Raw genomic sequence first — 15,733 nt, 5'->3', positions numbered from 1 at the left:
AATCAATTATTACAAGCTAAATGTGTAGGAAAGATACCCAGCATTTTGCTATACATTTTGCACCATTTTGGCCAAACTCAACCTCGCATTCACAATTAGAAACCAACCTGCTTTCTCACAGGTGACAGAGAGCAGGATGTAGTGGTGCCTGGGCCCTCACAGTATTTCTGAACATGTGCAAACCAACCATTAGAGAACCACAGCAGTCACTCGTGTAAGTGGGCGTGGATAACGGGCAGGGAGAGCGGGGGGAGGGGGGCCGTCTACCTGCATGTTCTCTCTCATGTCTATGGCTTCTCGTAAGGGATGAACCGCGATTTTGAAGACATCATCTATGGTCTTCAGCCCGATATTCCTGAGCATGGTGTATTCTCGAACTTTCTTCCCCATTCTCACAGAGAGGCTACGCTTCTGCGCCTTCCCTCCTCCACTTCTATTGGTTATTGCTATGTGGACAAAAAGGGTCACGTGCTCCATGACGTCCCCCACAAAGGAGCGCAGGGGGACATGCCGGTACCCGGGCTGCAGACATTCAAACGGTATCGTGTACTGCCCGATGAACTCGTCACCGATGTAATCATCATCCAGAACAACAAACCGGACCATGGTCAGCTCAGGAAGGTTGACTTGGAACTCGAAAGTTTCATCAAAAATGGGATTATCGCTGTTCTGCTGCACGGTTTTAGTTCTTTGCTCGGAGCAGTCAGCCGGAATCCCATGAATCTCCACACAAACATAGGGGTCTATGACATCCCCTTTGGCACAAGCCCCCTTGGGCTTCGGGAAGTTCTGACCGCTGATGATCTTGATGTGAAGAACCAGGGGAGACACCCCAGGCACAATGCCCTTTGTATTTGCACTGAAGTATGAAACCTCATCTCGCATGATAGATGGCCTCAGGACATAGCCACATCCCCCGTTCTGAAGAAACCAGCCGGTATGGAGGTCCATCATTGGACCAGGTGTTTGAAAATTCATTGCCACAATTTGACAGCCACAATTCCAGAAGTCCTGTGGGTTCAAATTACTGGAATCTATCCGCATGGCACTAGGGTAGATCCTTGATAAGAACTTCTTGTTGTAATTCACGAAATCCTCTGGGTATTCATTTGCAATTCGGCTGGCCTCTGTTTCACTAAATGAACAAATTTCCCAGTAGTTTTGGGTTTTCATAGACAGCTCAAAATCCCTGTACTGAACAGATTTGCAGATGGATACCAAGTCAGAGAGTTCTCGGCAGAGCCAGATATGTTTCTGCTCACCGTTGTAATCCCCTGACATCCTCCGAGACATCTCAGCTTCTTCATCCTCATCAGTTACTTCCCCCTCTAGCAAATCTGACTCTGAAGGCAGCTTCTTTCCTTTCACAATGATCATATTCTTTAGTTTTTCGGGTGATGGGAGGTAGGATTCAGATGACAAAGGCGCTTCTGTATAGAGTTTATTGCCAAACACCTTTTTCATCTGCTGAGCCATGACTGTCTGCTGAGGTAGAGAACAGTGATTCCCCAAGCAGAGGATGAGCGGGTATTCTGAAGCAACAAAGGCAAACTTATTGATGACCTCTAGAACGCTTCGAAAGGAAAGATGTGTGGCCATGTTGTTTCTGTTACAAAGGATGGGCTCATTATCCGAACCATCACTCACATCAAGCTCAATGCTTCGACAGCCCATTTTCAAAGCCCTCACATACCCATTGATATCAGCTGGTCCCCTGAACTGGTCTTCTATCAGGTAGGTATTATGAGACGCATTGATATAGTAGTGGGATAAGGGTTGGGTCATGTCTTGGGCAACCTTCTTTTGCTCTGGATCAAAAATGTCACATTCTGGTGACAGTAAATACTGGGTAAAACCATCAATGGCAAGAAACCCTTTCTGACGGCCCTCTTCGGAAAACTCATACCTCCTGATGATATCTAAGCACATATCCTCAGTGATGTGGGTAACCCCTTGCTCAGCTTCTAAGAAGAGCATGAGGTCATTGGCATCCAGATATTCCTTGTTCTTAGATATCTGGACAAGTAAGAAATACACTTCTGGCCTGGTACAGAGCTCACAGAAAGCTTCACAAAATTCCTCCTCAGTCACCCGGGTGGTAAGTTTTTCTTTGCTCTTCTGGATTTCTTTAAACTTTAACCGGATCTTAGATTCCTTCAGGGTAGGGTTGAGTTGTTTTATTAACTCCACGGAAGTGTCTTCTAACATAATCCCGTTCCCATCAACATCTGCGGCCTCAAACACCGTTTTCAGCCACATGAGCCGTGGAGTGTTCTGGTTACCCTCCATAAAATCAAGTGGTTGTTTACTACGTGAGACCAAGTACCGCAACCCGGACACCCAGATGTTTGCCACATCTGCTGAATTGGCAACCAGGTCCAGAGACTCATAGTTTTCCCCGTGGAGGATGGAGAAGGCGCAGTCTTCACAGATCTGGTCAGCGAGCCCATTGTTTCTGAATGTCTCTGTGTTCTTCCCCAGCCGGATCTCTTTGATGGCGGAAATGTCCAGCTTGGCTTTGTCAAGGTCTTTCTTGGATGGTTCCCAGCGGAGAGCCTGGAGGTCTGCATCTAGGGTGAAGAACCGGTTGTAGATGCGGGAGTTTGGCCGTACTTTCTTCAGCTCGCAGCCAGCCTGCATGAAGCTGATGCAGTCGCTGGCACTGCTGATCTTCTTCTCCGACGGCATGCTGCTGAAGGACACTGTTTTCTTCCTCCCACCGCATTTTTGGTTCGAAGGATCCTGTAAAATAATCAGAAAAGTCTGATCAATCTCCTTTAGGAGACCTAAAGTCAGTAACACTCTAGGAGGCCCTCAAACTCCGTTCAGACAGTCTGGTTACCGGGCAGAAGCCGGCCTGACCTTTACCTTTTCACTGTTTCAGAAGATACATTATGGAGAGTAGAGATATCCTTAGGCTCCAAAGGAAACTCATTTCACAAATGCATGTGTGCACTCCAGGTTAAGATAAATATTAAGTACAAAGCCCAGCACACCAGACAGCATCCACCGGACGGACCGTGCTCAGCAGGGCACATGTGTCCTGTGGCTCTTCCCATTCTTGCAGCCCTTCTTGCTTACAGTCCCTTCTAAAGCACATGTCCGGGCCGATGAATATCATAATTCTAGATGATGGATTTCATCTTCGTGTTGGACTGTCTACTCTCTCTGTTGCTGCCAACTCATTTACACCGAGCACCTGACCTCTTCCACTTAAAACTGGATAAGTCTTCATTTTGATAAAGTTTAAACCAGTTCTCAGCTGCATTACTGATTCAAACTATTCCCCCCAGCACATATTCCTAAACTGCATCTTTAATGTGCTTCGAGTGCTAGATCTCATAAGCACGCCAGTGACGGAGTATGAATGCTTCAAAGGACAGTGTCATCGGGTCAAAAGTAAGTAGTCAGTAATTTCCTTTATTCAAGTCACTAGGTATGTTATCTGGGATAAACCATTTAACATCTCTGAATCTTAATTTCCACTTCTCAGGTAAGATTTGAATGCATAATCTTTATGCTACTGTTCTGTGTTATCATGACACTCAAAAGAGAAAAACACATGCCCATTTTGGTTTGTAAATGATAAGTCCTCACAAAGGTTTTCTTCTGAAAGGAAGATGGTCTCTATTCCCTGTGCCTATAAGGCCATCTATAGATGTCGGCTGGAATACTGGGAGTTAGCAAGACGGTAACTCATTCCTGACTCTTAAATATTTAAGAGAAACCTTCAATAGTAAGTTGAAATATTTTTAAACATCCAAATGATATCATCACTTTCAACACTGGAAAGTATAACCAAGGCAATCTGGGCTGTCTCATTGCTGGCATCTTTTTAGAATCTGTTCTCTGGGGCAGTGGCATCATCTAATCCATCCAGCCCGCATCAGCCTGTTTATCCTATATTCAGCAAAGGCAGGGTGATTTATTATTTAACTGGCTAAACCTCTGCAGGCAAAAGGAAAATAAATTTCGCTTTAGTTATGGTATACCGTTGGGATGATTCATTGACTAAACTGCATATCAGATCTTCAAGTGACACTGATATAAATGACCCAATTTGTGTTACAGAACACTGCCCCTTGGTTCTGTGACATTTGACAACTTGGCTGTTCTTTCCCAAAGAGTTGCTATTTTTAATTATCTTAGAGTGGTCAATTTCCTCCCTATTTAAGTTAAAAAAAAAACAATGATGAATCTTCAGCTGTTTCAACACACATGCTCCACCAGAACACATTTAAGCTCATCACAGCCCACATGCTCAGAAATACCGGACATTTGTGTGTATTTTTCTACCCCATCCAAGTAGGAACTTAATGGCACTGCTAGCTGAGATTAATCTACCAAATAAAATAAAGAGGAAAACTGGGTTGTGGAGCAAATTAGAGTGTGATTAAGCTTTCAAGGTAACCATTTGCCTAGACTTTTATACTAATAAGAGCTTCACATAAAAAAAAAGACAGCTTTATTTGAGATCATGTTCCAGATGAAATTGTTGTCAGCAGAGTCACAGAACCTACAACAGTTCCCAGGAAACTGAAAATGGGGAACCAGCGTCCCTCTAAGTGCACATTTGCTTCCTTGGCCCTGTGTGTGCAACTGCAGTAGCCTCTCTGTGATCTAACACTCCTCTCCTGATTTAAGACACTTTTCTGTGAGAACCATCCGCCACTGCCAGGATGGCTTCCTATATGAGCCTCTCTTCTTTGTAATGAGAGCTCCTTAGAGTAAGTCTATGCCACTAGTAAGACGAGATTTCAAGGGAAGAATGTTTTCTACCAAGTCTATAAAAGAATCCACCTGCTCTAGGATGCTAGGTTCTTGCCAGGACTTGAAAATCATGTGTAATTATAAAATATATCCCAAACATGGGATCTGAAAAAAAAATGTGGCTCTCGTGTTGTCATTCCACAAAAGATAAAATCCAGTTATTATAAGTCTCCAAGTGAGCCAGAAACCAGCCATGCATGTGTGAACAAGTAATTAGCATGTCTACTGATGGCTGGAGCCAAGGTTATTTATATTAAAATATGCTGGAAAAGATTCAGGATGCTGTATTCCTCTAGTTCTGCTGTAGAAAAAGAAAATGGCTGGCCCTGGACAGCGTTCCTCAGACTATTACTGCAATGTTCTTGCATGGGCAGGCTGGGAGAAGCAGTAGGGACATCATCTTTCTGGACAGTCTCTTTTGGAGCCACTTGACTCCCATGACCTTCTGGAAAAGTGCTCTATACACCATACCTGTATTCACTGCAACACAGTTGCAGATAAGGTCCTGGAGAAGAAGAAATATTACGGTAAATAGCCTGATAAATATTAGAGTGTTGGTTATGGGAGTTGGATAGAAACTCCAAGCAGCTGTTACATAATGAGTGAAGAGTTTGCAGTTATCTGTGTATTGTGGAGACCAGTCCTACTCGCACTTGGGCAGATCCCACGAAAAGCCAGGCTTGATCTCAGTCTAGGTGTGCTCTTTCCAGCTTCCACCCAATGAGATGATGGAAAAGACTCCATTGCCCAGAACATGTAACTAAGAGATTCTGGTAAAGAAATTAGATTTTAGTTCTTCCCAAAGCTAACTTTCCTCCCTATGAAGAAAGACAAAGGGCTGAAGTCCACCAGGATAAAATAGCACATTGTAGTGGTCTTGTCTTCTAAGTCAAAAGCTGGCCTCCGAGTCTAGGAGAACATAAGACTCAGATCTTTAGCATAATCCCTTCAATGTCCTGAAACTCTCACTTAAGTTTCTAAATGATCACTTTCTGTGAAGCAATCACATTTAAACAAGCTAAACAATAAAACAAATAGGCCAAGATGGGTTAATATGGTCCCTGAAGGGCTCTAAGCATTGCTGCATGTTTTAGAACTACAGTCTTTGTAAATAAAAACACTAACTGATAAAGGATTTAGCCACCAGCACCAGAAGATCCTTAGGTCCCTGTAGCATGCAATAAATATTCCAACCTTTAGATAAAACAATGCATTTTTTTAACCTAACACACTATTCATAGTACATTCGTATCATTTTTAAATAATTCCACATAATCTCATGGTATCAGCACTAATTTTTAATCTAGAAATAATTTTTAATGCTATGGTAAATAGTGAGATATTGTTTTTCATTGTTTTCTACATTTTTTTAATTTATGGTAAAGAAAAGAAAACCAATCCTGATTAAATGAGAATCCTGCTTATACAACAGTAAAAGAATTGAAGCTCTTTAAACATATTTCATTAAATTAAGATTGGGAACAGGGCAGGAGGGAGTTCATATAAGCTAAATTAATAAAATCTGCTTCTTCAAATTCCCACTGACATTTACTCTCTTGTTTTCCATCTAGCAACATTAATATGCAGGAACATAACAGGAAAATAACTTTTCTTCCCAATGCACTGATGAGCCCCAGAAAAAAAAAACAGTCTGTTTGGGGGATCACAGTTTTAAATCTTGGTCATGAAAACATAATTTTGATAGAATATCTCTAGGGGAAAACTGTACTGAGGCAAGAGACACCGTAGTTATCATCAAGCCTAAAGAACTGAGTTTGATCCCTGGGCTCCACATGGTGGAAGGAGAGAATTGATTCCTGCAAGTTGTCCTCTGACCTCCACACATGTGTCATGCGTGATACATGCATGCCCTCCCACACACACATAGATAGATAACCGTAATGAAGCTTTTCTAAGAAACAACAGGAAAAGATAACAACAAGTGTTATTGCTGTAGGACGATTTGTAGGTTCCTAGCTTGAATGAGAGGTAAACATAAGTACCACTTCGTGGATTATGGGATACAAGGGTGGTAGCATCAAAGAGAAAGTATTTACTGTGGGCTAGTTTGGATTTTAAATGACTGTGGATGGCCTACACAAACATCTCCAAAGGAAGGATAGCTCCAGGAGCTGGTAGTCAAGTAAGCTTTGGAGCTGGGAGTTACAGCTGAAAAGATTAAATGCCATACACTAATAACATTGAAATATGAGCTAAGCCCATAGGGTCATTCAACTTTAGAAGCTGAATAAAGAAAGAGATGTAAAATGATGATGACGAGGAGGACGGGAAGGAGGAGGAAACAGAGGAAGAATAACAAGATGAGGGGAAGGAAGAAAACAGATGTAAGAGCTCTCACAGAGGCCACAGCAGAGAGGGCTGTAAATTCAGACCTACGATAGTTCCCTGGACTCCGTAGATAACACGTTCCTGCGAACTTTAACAAGAAAAGATTTTTATGCTCCATTCAGAATGTTGAAGACCAACTGCAGCCATGAGAACTGCTGAGACTGAGAAGTGAGGAGAGAAAAGCAGGCATCCAGTCTTGTTGTGGGGCCAGGGGCCAGGATGCAGCAGTGCAATACTGAAGGTTAGGTTGGCTCCAAATGAGGCTAGAGCAACAGGCAGAAACAGAGCAGAGACCTTTTTTTTTTTCCACTCTCATTGGTTATCATCCAGAGGAATTCAGTTCTCAAGCACACAGCACACGTTTTTCCTCATCCACCCAACTACACATAAACGTTTGGCAAACAGTCAAGAAAAACCTTAATTCTCTCATATGATGCCTAACTTTACACAACACTGCAAAGGTGAGGGAAGAGAGAACAGTCATACCCACCCTGTTGCCTTCACATTCCAGCCAAAGGGAGGTTGCAGCCTTAGATTACACCTCAACTTCCACATTAAAACTCCTGAAGTAATTTTTCCATTCAAACTCTAATCACTTAAGGCAGAGTTGTATGTGGCTGACACATGGGTCACTGCTAACAGCATGTGGCCAACGCCATGCACAGTGGCAATAAGTCCCAGTTACTCACCAGTGTCAGGAAGCTAGAGTTTGGCCCAGGGTCCATGAACCATGAGCTTCCCCTGATGGCTCTCTTCCATCCAGGTTTGAACCTGGCCAGGTTTAAACCCACATTTCATTATTAAATAACATCCATTTCATGAAATCCACTGACCACCCAGAAACATCTCAAGAAACAGGGATGAACACGAATTAAAATAAAGAGCTCAGTCAATGAGGTGATTTCTGCAAACTAAAATACTGGGAGCTGGTGACTGAGGTTTGCGCTTAGTCTCTTAAATGATTCTTCTCTTTTGAAAGGAAACCCCACTTTGTTCTAGAGACAAAGCTGAGGAGACGGTGTACAGCAAGTCCGTTCCAGCGTGGTTTCTTGGGACTTTATTTGTTTAAGAAGAACAAGCATCCCTCATGCTACCCTGAAGTCATTGGGAGAGGACACGCAGAGAGGTTAACTCAGGTTCTTCTTTGGTGTGCTTCTATCTGGTGGTGACTCTCCTACAAAGATGACTCCTATCCTGTGTACCTGATGTTATCTAAAATCTGATCTTTATTTTCACCAAGTTCCCTCTGTGTCTACAATGTGCTATGTGCTGTGCAGTGGTTTGTCCTTTAAATTTTTTTAATGTCCCTTAAGATGGCAAAATCAGTTACATGCCATCATTTCCATGTTTGAGACATGAGGTTTCTTTGTTGTCTCCTAGATCATGCTTTTCACAGATGAGGAAAGATAATGGTTGAAATGTTTAACAACAACAAAAATAGAAAGAAAGCAAAAAAACAACATAAGGGAATTCTAATGACAAAACTAAGGAAGGCCAAAATAACTGCTGAGCGACAAGTTAAAGAATGGTGCACTACGATCTACATCTGGAATACATAATTTATTAAATATCTGAATACTCCTTGAACACTTAATCACTGACACAGGGGAAGCAAAGCAGTACCCTTGAACCTTCTCTAGAGCCCCTCATTTCTCTAACATATTTGAAAAACAAAATTAGTAAGATCGGCCAAAAGTCACCGAATTTTCATTTGCCCAGCAGTTCTCACACATAGAACAAACATCTGTCACCCTTGTTGGGATTTTAAAATTATTTTTTACTAAGAAAATTAAATTTTATAGACATGAGGGGACAGGGCAGATAATGGCTTTAGAAACTCCCAGTCTCCAGACATCAGTTTATTCCATTTTCCATCGATCCCTGGCATTTCTGTCTCTCCTCAGCATCAGGACACAAAGCCTGTGGTTGTTTACTAGGAAACCTCCCCGAGCTACTGCTTTTCTATTCTCAGTTCAGTTTCCCATCAAGTCCACAGTGCACACGCTCCTCTAACTGCCTTCTGAGGGCTTGCTTCTCTCGTCAGTCTTACTGCTCTCCTCTGGCATCCCTCACTCTACATACAACTGTCAAGGGCATTTCCACGCCACATTAGACAACATGACCTTTTCAGTGATCCAGCTGCTGAAACACCAGCATGAACAAAAGCAGGGAGATGCCACGAAAGGTCATCTGACAATTCTTGAGCATCCTCTGGGGAATGGTTTGTGGCTATCAGTCCTGCTCCTCCAGGATGGAGAGACGTCTGCCTCACGCTCAAACGCACTGCATTCAAAATTTATCAGAAGCCCATGTGCCTCCTAAGCAGAGATGCCAAGAACCCAGTGGGCTTGGAAACTGAGATACGATTTTCCCCTTCCCCAAGAGACCCCTGCGCAGCAGGACACAGGAATCCTGGCTGACCTTGATTGTTTCTCTTGTGGGGATTAACTGGAGGCTAGCTTTATAAAAAATAGGATGTTGTGTTTCCTTCCAAGTCCACAGTGGTGAACATCTAAATGCCCATCACTTTGAATCTGTATGTACATTACAAACACATATCGTTCAGTGGATCACTGCATAGATTAAATGTAACGACACAGTCATTTTCTAGGCATAAACACAAGCTTGGTGCTTGATTAGGGCCTTCATCAGAAATCTATTTAAGTGCTCCTTCAAATATATGCGTAATTTTACTTTTATCATTCTAACTAATGTTGCTTAAAATACTTGATTTGAAATTTTAAATATTAACAAGAATGGAACATTATGAACTAGAACTCATTTCACAAATGTGCCCGATAAGGGTTCCCCCTCCCCCATTCTTATGTGCGAAATAGACAAGTCACAAAATAGTCCTTCCTTCACTGTGGACTTTCTATTGTAATTGGAATATTTACCCTCAAATATGAGAAAACAATATTGTTTACATTAACGTCAGTTGCTTCTAAATTTAGATATATTCTCCAGTCACCTCATTTTAATATGGTGTATTTAAAGCTGAAAAGACAATAGCCAGTATGTTTCGGCACAATGTAAATTTTACCATGCGCTATCAGTACCTTTTTCTGAGGCTGAGTCAGAAACAGATATCATAAGACTAAGTAAATAACTGTAAATTAGATACCTTAAGTAGAAATAAGAAATGTAATCAGCCTTGCTTTAGAGCATAAAGTTTTCATTAATAAAGTACAGCTTGAAGAATGATCTCCAAGAATTTGTGGTTTCCTGTACATTTCATAAGACCAAGAGTCTAGATTATATGTACCACTTATAAATTCCAAGCAACGAATAAAACATGTCACTATTAACCTGTTGCTTAGAGACCAGAGTTGAAGCTATGTGATAATAAACATGGTTTTTTATTTTAGAAAAAAGTCACAGACTATTTATTTATATATTTTTATTATTACACTTTATTCACTTTGTATCCCAGCTGTAGCACCATCCCTTGTCCCCTCTCAATCCCACCCATGTCCCTCTTCTCCCATACCCCTTCCCCAGCCCACTGATAGAGGAGGTCCTCCTCCCCTTCCATCTGACCCTAGCCTATCAGGTCTCATCAGGACTGGCTGCATTGTCCTCCTCTGTGGCCTGGTACAGCTGATCCACCCCCACTCAGGGGGAGGTGATCAAAGAGCCAGCCACTGAGTTCATGTCAGAGACAGTTCCTGTTCCCTTTACTATTGGAAGCTGAGCTACCATGAGCTACATCTGAGCAAGGGGTATAGGTTATCTCCATGCATGGTCCTTGATCTTTACATAGACCCCTGGGCCCAGATTATTAGGTTCTATTGGTCTCCTTGTGGAGCTCCTGTCTCCTCCAGGTCTTTCTATATCCCTTCTTTCATAAGATTTCCTGCACTCTGCCCAAAGTTTGGCTATGACTCTCAGCATCTGCTTGGATACCCTGATGGATAGAGTCTTTCAGACACCCTCTTTGATAGGCTCCTGTCCTGTTACCTGTTTTCTCCTGCTTCCAATGTCTATCCCATTTGCTTTCTGAGTGAAGATTTAGGAACTTCCCTAGGGTCCTCCTTGTTGTTTAGCTTCTTTAGGACTATAGATTTTAGTATGTTTATCCTATATTATATGACTAATATCCACTTATAAGTGAGTATATACCATGTGTGTCTTTCTGCTTCTAGGATACCTCACTCAGGATGATCTTTTCTACAGACTGAAAAAGGATCTTCACCAACCCTATATCTGACAAAGAGCTAATATCCAGAATATATAAAGAACTCAAAAAGTTAAACACCAGCAAATCAAGTAATCCAATTAAAAAATGGGTTACAGAGCTAAATGGAGAATTCTCAATAGAGGAATATCAAATGGCAGAGAAACACTTAAAGAAATGCTCAACGTCCTTAGTCATCAGGGAAATGTAAATCAAAACTATCCTGAGATTTCACCTTACACCCATCAGAATGGCTAAGATTAAAAACTCAAGTGAGAACACATGCTAAAGAGGATGTGGAGAAAGGGGAACCCTCCTCTGCTGGTGGGAGTGCAAACTTGTACAACCACTTTGGAAATCAATCTGGCACTTTCTCAGACAATTAGGAATAGTGCTACCTCAAGACCCAGCTATACCACTCCTAGGCATATACCCAAAAGATGCTCATGTATACAACAAGGGCATTTGCTCAACTATGTTCATAACAGCTTTATTTGTAATAGCCAGAACTTGGAAACAACCAAGATGTCCCTCAACTGAAGAATGTAGACAGAAATTGTGGCACATTTACACAATGGAATACTACTCAGCAATTACAAACAAGGAAATCATGAAATTTGCAGGCAAATGGTGGGAACTAGAAAACAATGACTATTTTAAAACAAGGAATTTACAAGCCCAGCAGAGGTGATGCACACCTTTAATGCCAGCACTTGGGAGGCAGAGGCAGGCCGATTTGTGTAAGTTCTCTGTAAGAGCGAGCTCCTGGACAGCCAGGGCTATGCAGAGAAACCCTGTCTCAAAAGACCAACCAACCAACCAACAAATAATCTCCCCCCCAAAACAACAAAAAATCCAAGGAATTTATTTTAAAATATTTCATATCTCTGACTTACGAAAAAGCTATTCCACTTCAGTGACATGCAAACAAAATCTTATTCAAACTTAAGAAATAATGGAACAACCTGAATTCATCTTTCTCAAAGAAATCTAATTTAGTCTAATTAATAGGTGCGTAGTATCTTTAAATAGACCAGTTTTTATAGTCTTTCAATGCAATGTTTCTAACTTATTAAATCCTTCATTAAAATATGCTAGCTTTCTACAACATAGCTCTCTGAATCATGCAGAAAATAGCATGCCGATTCTCTTGACTCAAATACTTTGTACAAACATATTTTTTTTTCTCCCACGATGAAAACAGAATATGTTCATTGGCATTAGTTACTAATGTGATACAAATTCTTCGGATCAAACAGTCTAGCTGACCATCAAGATGAATCTGATTAAAGGTTTCAGATTTGACACAAAGCTTCCGGAATGGGTTCAGGCCATCTCACACTTTAATCCTGCTGCATTACCTTTGATTAACTGAACATCAACATCTGCCCATGGGCAGGGAGCAGATGGCTCATCGCAGAGAGTGAACGTTCCTGGCCACAGAGACTACTTCCAGGTGAACTCTGCCTTCTCCCTCTCAGCGAAGCCTCCACATTTAAAGGAGAAATAAATCCACTCCCCGTTAATGTAGAAAAATGAAAAAGGAAACCATGTAAAGGTATTTTTTTAATTTGAGAAAAAAAAAACTCATAGCTTAAAAATACTGAACTGGTAGAAGTGACTGAAATAATTAAATCTCTTCTCCCTGGATTTACCTGAAATTGCCTTAATTGGGGAGTTAATGAATTTTACTCAACAGTATTTCTTATTTTTTGACTTTGGGTCACTAAAATTTATATGACTTTCACTTTTCATTTGTCAAAAATAGTACAACAATTCTAGACCTAATTTAAAGAGCCATATTAAGGAAAAAAGAAAAGAGGCATTTTACAGTGCCATGTGATAGAATTCTCAACTGGAAGATCTGTCTCTCTTGTGAGTAAATTCATGCATTAAAACAGCAACAAATGCTTCATAAAGTCAGGTTTATTCCAGGTATGCAAGACTGAACACCATTAGTCAATCCATTAATGTATTTCAATAAAAAGGTTAAAAGAACAGGAGTAAGTCAAAGAGAAAAGTTATGGAATAACTATAACTTCCAGAAGGTACTCAGCAAAATTCTTAGTAAACTTGAAAAAGATGAAAACCTCCTTAACGTGATAAAAATACTTTCAGAATTCTGAAGAAAATAACAGCTGGTGAGGATTTGGACACATTCTCATTCCAGTAAAAATCAAAACAGGCCATGGTTGACTTTGTTGGATCAGAAGTTTGGATGGTTAAACCAACGCAGTGAGTGGAACTCGAAAATTAAATGTAAAAATCAGATGGACTAGCACATAGGTGTAATCCCAGTTTGTGGGACACAGAGACAGGAGGATTAGGAGTTCCAGGTCATCTCAGGTCATATGATGAGTTTGAGGCCAGCCTAGACTATACAAAATTATCTCTAAGCACGCACACATGTGCGCGCAAATACACACACACAAAGAGAGAGAGAATGAGAACTTAATTAGGAAATATCCCAAAGGAGGTGATAGATACTTACTGTTAGCAAAGAATAGATTTACTTAGAAAAATCTCAAAACATCAACTGAAAAAACCAGTAAAAGAAAAGTAACCAATAAAACCAGTAAAAAGTTAAGAGTGACAAAATGCAACATACAGACAAATGAGTACCTGCCTCACAGACCACCCTTTCAGGAGAAGAAGAGGTTGAGAGGAAGCCTTTACAAATCAACACCATAGGCTAAGCATGAGAGGAGTGGATATGTTACAAAATATGAAAAAAAGTATTTCACAGAAAATTTGAAAAGGAAGGACTGAATGAATAAATGTTTACACATATTACCAGAGACATCATAGAAATCATAAAAGGAAAGATTAGGTTTGAACACACATGAAAAAAAACAAAAAAACAAACAAACAAACTTGAAACTAGGGCCGAGTGTGTACTGTAGAAAATATTGAAGTTCATAAATTAGAACTTGGTTACAAGCTAATTTTGAAAAAAGAGAAAAATCTCAAAATTACTGAACTGTTTAAAAATATGTTCAAATATAAATTACATGTACATACATTCATGTATGTTTATTTGTTCAAAAATATTAAAAATGTGAGATGGAAGGGAAAGAGACATTTCCAAGCATGCTATGCTGAATGTAGACTGATCTGGCTTTTGGAAAAGATAATTTGACAATGTGTTTGAAATTCTACTGACACATGGACTGATACCCAATAATGTCAGGTATGAAGACCTGGTGACACTTTAAGAAATTACGTGGAAAACTGGGAGCGAAATACTGCTGCATGCCATGTTACAATGCTTAGCATAGATCTGCAAACCCTAAAATACACACTGTGTGTGCATGTGTGTATCTGTGGGTCCTCATCATTCACCTAAGACAAGTCTTAGGGGATGCATTGTAGTTTATAATGGGGATATCTCTGAGGGGAAGGAAACAAAGTATGGGGTGGATATTGTGGACATTATTTTTAAATTAGCATACATTAGCATATTTTATGAGAAAACATTAAACATATTGCCATATTAAAGATATTTTTTAAATGTTAGTCCTGTAATTACTTCATTAATTATTATAAGGATGAACTTTATAAAGATAATTAATATCTCTAACTTTTATTATTTGAAATTTAATTAAAATTTCAATGCACATAGGAATTTTTTAATTGCACTGAAATTTTAATCAAATACTATTTCTTAAACATGAGTGTCCTTAGAGATGACCAGCGTACTAGTAATATACTATGGCAAAATATCTCAAAACTGACAAAACTTTGATTTATAAACTATTTTAGAATCTTCAACATCAGGACTATGGACTACAGCTAGCCTGGGTGATAAAAACGCCGAAAGCACAATTGATATTTATAACATATCTGTACAATTATTTTTGTCAGTATTTAATCAATTAAAACGATTGCATGTTTGTCATTTCTCCTTCAGTCAAGCTCTGTCTGCCCTTGAGCCTCAAAAGCCAATCTAAGTTGATAAACATTCCCAGAAGGGAAGGTTAAACCGACATTTCCTTACTGATTGCTCAAATCAATTTGATTTCTATTAAATGCATTCCACTGATGATGAGACGCCAATCTGTTGTAGTAAATTAGGACTTAACTATATCTCAGAGAATAATTCCTTCTGGATGAGTATTTAATCATCCCGTAGCCTAATGATGAACTTTCAGCCCTAAGTCTCAAGTTCAGAGGTCAGCCCCAGCTGCTCTCGCAGGTGGTTTCACCCTGACCCTTCATAGTCATGTCTAGATTTGTGCCTGTATTTCTCTAGAGTCCTCGTGAGCCCCCACCTCCTGCCCAAGCCTTCAGAAAACACAGCCTAGCATATCAGAATCTCTCCTGGTATTCTAACTACATTCCTTTATTTCTTTAATTATAGCAACACATCCTCAACTATAATAGTTTCTCATCTAAGTTCATCTCGACACACATGCATGAGAGCACCCCCCACGCACA

The 15,733-nt window shown here is 40.3% G+C and overlaps 1 protein-coding gene and 1 long non-coding RNA gene across 4 annotated transcripts in view; one reads left to right on the top strand and one right to left on the bottom strand.

Moving 5' to 3' along the window:
- The window catches only part of Plcl1 (phospholipase C like 1 (inactive)), a 307,260-nt gene that overhangs the window by 53,424 nt on the left and 238,103 nt on the right, over window positions 1-15,733 (bottom strand). For all 3 annotated transcript variants that reach the window (XM_060368372.1, XM_060368373.1, XM_021651015.2), the window contains exon 2: window positions 268-2,742. In XM_060368372.1, coding sequence (XP_060224355.1) covers window positions 268-2,742 — 2,475 coding nt within the window. The remainder of the gene's footprint in view (window positions 1-267; window positions 2,743-15,733) is intronic.
- On the top strand, window positions 2,739-12,153 carry LOC132648064 (uncharacterized). Its single transcript, XR_009586433.1, has 3 exons — window positions 2,739-3,399; window positions 8,099-8,245; window positions 11,265-12,153. It is a non-coding gene; the product is annotated as an uncharacterized LOC132648064 (long non-coding RNA).

This window comes from Meriones unguiculatus, chromosome 15, assembly GCF_030254825.1.
Source record: "Meriones unguiculatus strain TT.TT164.6M chromosome 15, Bangor_MerUng_6.1, whole genome shotgun sequence".
Lineage (NCBI taxonomy): Eukaryota > Metazoa > Chordata > Mammalia > Rodentia > Muridae > Meriones > Meriones unguiculatus.
Note: the sequence above shows the minus strand (reverse complement) of the source record. Positions and strands in the feature narration are given on the sequence as shown.